We start from the raw sequence: 5707 nt of genomic DNA on the forward strand, positions 1-5707 counted from the left end.
CACGATGGCCTCAATAATATTACTGAAGGGATTGGAGTACTTCTTCACGTATTCATACATATTAACCCACTCCTTCTCCAAGGCAACCTTTAAGGTATCCACATTCATATGGGAGGTAGCACAGGTCTTCTTCTCAATGGTAATTCATATCCCATAGTCAAAATAGTTGCAGTCTGGCGAGACGGAGCCCCATTGATAAGGGTCAGAAATTAAAGTTATTCAAGTTATCTCCCCACTACTTTTAAGGTTTTCTTTACCTTATGCCCTCTGAAGGCCCCTATGTCGTTCTTCAAATAATTAATCTTTGTAGTGAGACCTTTGGAGTAGGGGACTATGCTGAAGATCTCATCATAACTTATTCGCACGTCAAGAAGCGCGAACACTCGATTTCATTTGCCCTCCATCTCAGTTGTTCTTGCTCAGATTAATATATGTGTTTGACAAGAATTGTGTGTGGCTATTGCTCTACATAATCGGTAAATTATTGAGTAAGTCAATGAAATCTTTCCAAACCTTCATTCACAATTTGCTGGAACACCTTGTATCAATATTAGTTGGCAATAGCTCATTTTTTATAAATAGGATAGTTGTAAACATAGCCATGTGTCAGTGTCAAAGATAAAGGATCATCCATTGAGAACTTATGAACTACAATTATTAGCTCAAGAATACAAAGATTTAAATATGTCGTAGAGGTCAAGTGGGGTCCAATACATTTAATTTAGAGTTTGTAAGCTTCTGACATTAAATTGGAGGATCTTTTTAAATATTTATATTTGCAGTACAGGTCTTAGCTATCAATTCCACATGGGCAACATTTATTTGAAAATATAATTCTAAAACTTTAATTAAAGAATAAAGTATTGCAAGCCCATTTCACCCTAGGCCTGAGGTTAAATGAGTGTCTCGCACTTTTCGATGCGTCACCAAAAAATTAACCATCCTTTTGACACAATATAATTATGTGTAATATTATCCTTTTGTAATGAATAAATAAGTTTCATTTTACTTATATTATTTTCTGTTTGAAACTTGTTAGAAATATGATTTTTTGGTAAGTCTATTCTACAAATAAAATAAAAAATGCTTATAGCTCACGTAACTATACTATTTAATGTATGAATGAACTTATATAGAAATTCTATAAATGTTTTTATTTGATTTTCCAGAACTTACTTTTAAGTAATTTTTTTTCTTGTAAATACTTTTTAACATATACTATCCCAAAAAATCATAGATTCAATAAATTTGATAAAGCTTACATAATAGAGTGTGTCATTTAAAAAGAAAGAATTTTCTTTCGAACTGTTCATATTTATTTTTATAGAATAAGTGACAAATATTAGGAGACACATCAGAAACTGAAAGTTAATGAGCTCAAAACTATATTGCCAAAGACAATATATCTTTGCACAACGATTTATTTTTTCCCTTCAAAACAATTATATTTTCTAAATAAATTATTTATCAGAACAAAAATCGCGCAACCTCTCTCATTTACATAAAACAAAACTTATTTAAATATTATTTGATTTCGATTTTAAGAATATTTTTCCTTGTTTCAAGACCCCGTTCTAAATAATACTGTTATTAAATAAATTGTCATGCACTATTATAAAATTTAATTGTCCATATTATGAGTTATATTTAAGTGAATTTATATAATTTATGAAAGTGTAGAGTATTTACAACCTACAATTGGAATATGCCCATTTGACACTATTCTATATTGTACGTTGAATAGACAACTTGCCATTTATGCCAATATTATTATTATGGTTTTTGCAATACCATCCACTCCGAAAAGAGATATAGTATTATTTTGAAACTATCATGGCATAATATTAATAATTATGAGCACTTTTTTTTTAGTAAGTTTCATTGGATTAACAACTATGTTCAGGTGCCACACAAATGCCTTGTTGGGCGTCATACATTACTTGTCAAAACAAACATTGCTTCGCACACTAAATAAATCAACTATTTTTTATCCCAGATATATATTTTAAAAATATTCTAAAAGTTAAAGTAATTAAAAGATTATGATTTGTAACAAATAAAAAAATATTAATGACTGAAACAACCAGGAAACAAAATTAATAGAAACAATTTTATTAAACATTATTATATTTATCTTAAATATAATACTCATCGATACAATCGTTTTTTATCAAAATGTGTCGCTTATAACTTTGTTAAACATGATTTTTTATAATAATATGTCACATGAATATGTAGAACATTTTTCCCAGTATCAATATTTGCTTTCTTACGGAAATTATGATTAAAGATGCATTCTTCTTTTATATTTTATTTATCAAGTCTTTCACTCCCATTTTCTGAGTAGTGGGAGTAGCAAATTGATTGCTTTCTCAATTTATAATTACCTTTATGTGGATATGGTTTTTCAAAATGTCTTTATAGAAATTGCTTACACATTAAACTACAATATAAAATAAAACATTTCTATTGATGTAGCGAGACCACCCACCCCTATTTCATATTTTTAGGAATTCAGCATGAAAGGTTTCTTTGTATTTGAAGGATAAGCCTAATCGGATTTAACTTTTTTAATGGCTTTTATCTATTTCTATCTCCTCGAGATTTGATGGGAGCTTAAGTGAACATAATATATTGTCCGTTTTTTCATAACTCGGATGGTGTATTTTACATCCTGGGCAATACTACATAAATATGACTTTCAAACACATATTAAAATCTTAAGTTGAATATATTTTAAGATTGAAAAAGCTCTTAAAAATGACATATCTATTGGTAGTATATTTAAGGGATTAGGTATATTAAGGAAAGCTGGGACGGTACGCTAAACGCACGGTTCGGTACGGTATAATAATATATTGTTTTTTTTTTTAAATATAATTAATGCAGTTTTACAATTCTTAAATAATTTATTTTCTCTAGAACTAAATTATTTCAAAATAAATATAACTTCCCTAAAAAGCAAAGGTTAATATAAGATATACAAGGGTTATATACTTTTATAATTATTGAATTTATAATGTTTTTGAGTAAAAGCAAGTGACCAAATTTTTTTACCATCTAAATATTTAATATTTGATTATCTATATACATACTGCACCAAGGGTATAAATGTACCGAACCGAACTGCGTTACAACCCCGTGTCCTACCAGTCCTAATATTAAGTTAAATAAAAGAAGAAGGCAACTTTTGGAATAGTCTTCATTTAATAGAAGGCAAATGTTCAAAGTTTAGCATAGAATATTATAACGACGAACGAAGTGAAGAAATCAACTGCATACAAAAAAATTGGAGTAACTTCACATTGGATAAGAGGTCAAAGTAGAAAACGGGATGTGGAATTAAATACGAGTCTGAAAGATCCACCAATAAAGTTTTAGGAATCTTAACCTATAAAAGCATCGTTTCCTGAAAAAGTTGTAACAAGAGGTGTTAGATTTGTTTATTTTTTCAGCTTAAAAAATAAACTACCACTCAAAAAAAAATGACACATTTAATCTTTACCAAAATATGTTATAACCATTAAAAAAATACACCAAAATGTTTTGATTAACTGAAAGTATTTATTTGTATTGCCCATTGTGATCAAGTCAATTCATCAAATATTTAGATCTTATCCAAAAATTGTACATCAATGTCAATAAATAGTAATAAATAATGAAGGGTCTAAGAATGAAGGCAGACAGACTGTTTTAGTAGTGATAGCCAGGCTTGGAGCAGGCTTGAGTGGGAAGAGTGAGAGTAACTGTGTTACAGTCGGGCTCTCCTAATTTCACTTCAGATTGCTCAACAGTCTCAACAGCATCAACAGTGATGGCAACATTGAAGCACTTGCGTTCCTTGATATCATTGCAGACAACTTCGTTGATTTGAATGGCCTTGGTAACACAGATTTTCTTTGGCTCAGGAACAGAGAGTTCGACTGGGACTTCCAAAGGAGTGTCGACAAGGGGAACGGAGTAGCTTTGAGTTTGGTACTCTTCACGGCAGTATTGGTGTTCTTCAGGCTTGGCAGGAGCATAGTGACCATAGGCGGGAGCAGCAGCAGAGCAAGTTGTGACCTTCATAGTTTCAGACTTGGTCTCATAGGTTACCTTAAAAGCAAAGGAATTGAATGGAAAGGGTCAAGGGTTATAGATATAGAAACTCCTTACTTGGGTAGTGGTGGCACTGAGGGTCTCAGGCTTCTGTTCGTATGTGTAAGTGCAGATTTCACGGTCAACAGAACGAGATGTTTCTTCACAAACGGTACGAACTTGTTCGTAGCAGTACTCATTGTCTTGAACGTTTTTGACGTTTCTCTCTACTGGAACTTGTTCGACAGCAATGGATGGAGTGCACACATCGGCGTAGATGGAGGTATTGGTGTCTCTGCAATAGATTTGGGGTCCGTATGCAGGAGGGTGAGCAGCGAAAGCCAAAGTGGCTGTGAGTAATGTAACTGCGAATGCCTAAAATAGTAATTAAGATATTTAAGAAATAAAACAAAATGAGGAATGTATTTTTGTTTGTGGGTTTCATGTGTTAAATGAAGCTCACCTTCATGATGTTCTATTAATGAAATGGATACTGCGGATCCAATGGATGATGACTGACTGATGGTTTAAACAATGTTGCTACGAGTATTTATAATGAAACAGTCTAAGCTAATGAAGTATCATCTTTTTAGTCCCGTGAAACAACGCCCGTAAAAGGAAGACTAGCTTATATTCCTTAATTTTTGTACGCATTATATTTCCTACATAATATATCGTTGTTAATAATTATTATGTAAATTCATATATTTATCGGTTGGAAAAGACGGATAGTGTCTCTTTTTATTGTCTTATAAATTAATATGATGTTATATTCTTAAAGACAGAAAAACCATATTAACGTCGATTAGGAATAAGAGAATAATATATAAATAATGTTTCTTTTTCTTTGTTATACAATGTTTAGTATTGTAATATATGTTGTATAATGTTCGGCAAATGTTTATTTTGAAAAGTATTTTAAAGGATAAAATCAAATAATCAATGCAAGTCACGTCGTTACATTTTTTATATCTCGGAACCTTTACTAAAAAAACAGCCATTATACCCCACGATCGAATGACATATTCTTTAATAATTGTTGGGAGTGGTTCATAAATTAAGAAGATTTAATTCAAATTCACAAAATCAATGTTTAGAAGAAAATAAGTAGAAAATCGACATCTGACAACATAATATAATGTAATTTTGTTAATGCTAATTAATTTCGTTTATCTGATATCTAATCTATTAAAATAGATTAAGAATAATTCCATTCAAGTACCAAGGCAAGTACTTACCTTCCGTGGATATTTTAGAAATATGAAACTTTAGTTGTTAAATATAAAACTACTATAAGCTTCATTGAGCAAATTGAATACTTTTTTACCAGGATATTTTATACTTGAGACTCCTACCAGCTGTGAAGCCGAAATATGAGCACTAAGCCATTGGCAAATTGAGAGGTTCTGGTGAGCTTTTAAGAGACATACATAAGTTAATTTAGGGACGTTGAATATTTCATAATACTGTTCAGAAATTTCATTTCTTTATCTTTTTTTAAGTTATTAAGAAAACGGCGTCTGATCGTGACATTCGCGTAAAAATTCACGCTCTTATTGATTCAGAAAATAAAATCTGGAGGCTCACTTTCTTTTGTGGTTCGGGATAACTTCCCAAGTGGTCATGTGAA

At 31.0% G+C, this 5707-nt stretch overlaps 1 protein-coding gene across 1 annotated transcript; it reads right to left on the bottom strand.

The window, feature by feature from the left end:
• Positions 1-3544: 3544 nt before the first annotated feature.
• On the bottom strand, positions 3545-4629 carry LOC121123213 (uncharacterized). Its single transcript, XM_040718345.2, has 3 exons — positions 4541-4629; positions 4156-4452; positions 3545-4095 (listed from the first exon to the last, which is right to left on the bottom strand). The coding sequence occupies exons 1-3, from the start codon at positions 4544-4546 to the stop codon at positions 3694-3696; spliced, it is 705 nt and encodes a 234-aa protein (XP_040574279.1). The 5' UTR covers positions 4547-4629; the 3' UTR covers positions 3545-3693.
• Between the last annotated feature and the right edge of the window lie 1078 nt (positions 4630-5707).

This window comes from Lepeophtheirus salmonis, chromosome 8, assembly GCF_016086655.4.
Source record: "Lepeophtheirus salmonis chromosome 8, UVic_Lsal_1.4, whole genome shotgun sequence".
NCBI classification, from domain to species: domain Eukaryota; kingdom Metazoa; phylum Arthropoda; class Copepoda; order Siphonostomatoida; family Caligidae; genus Lepeophtheirus; species Lepeophtheirus salmonis.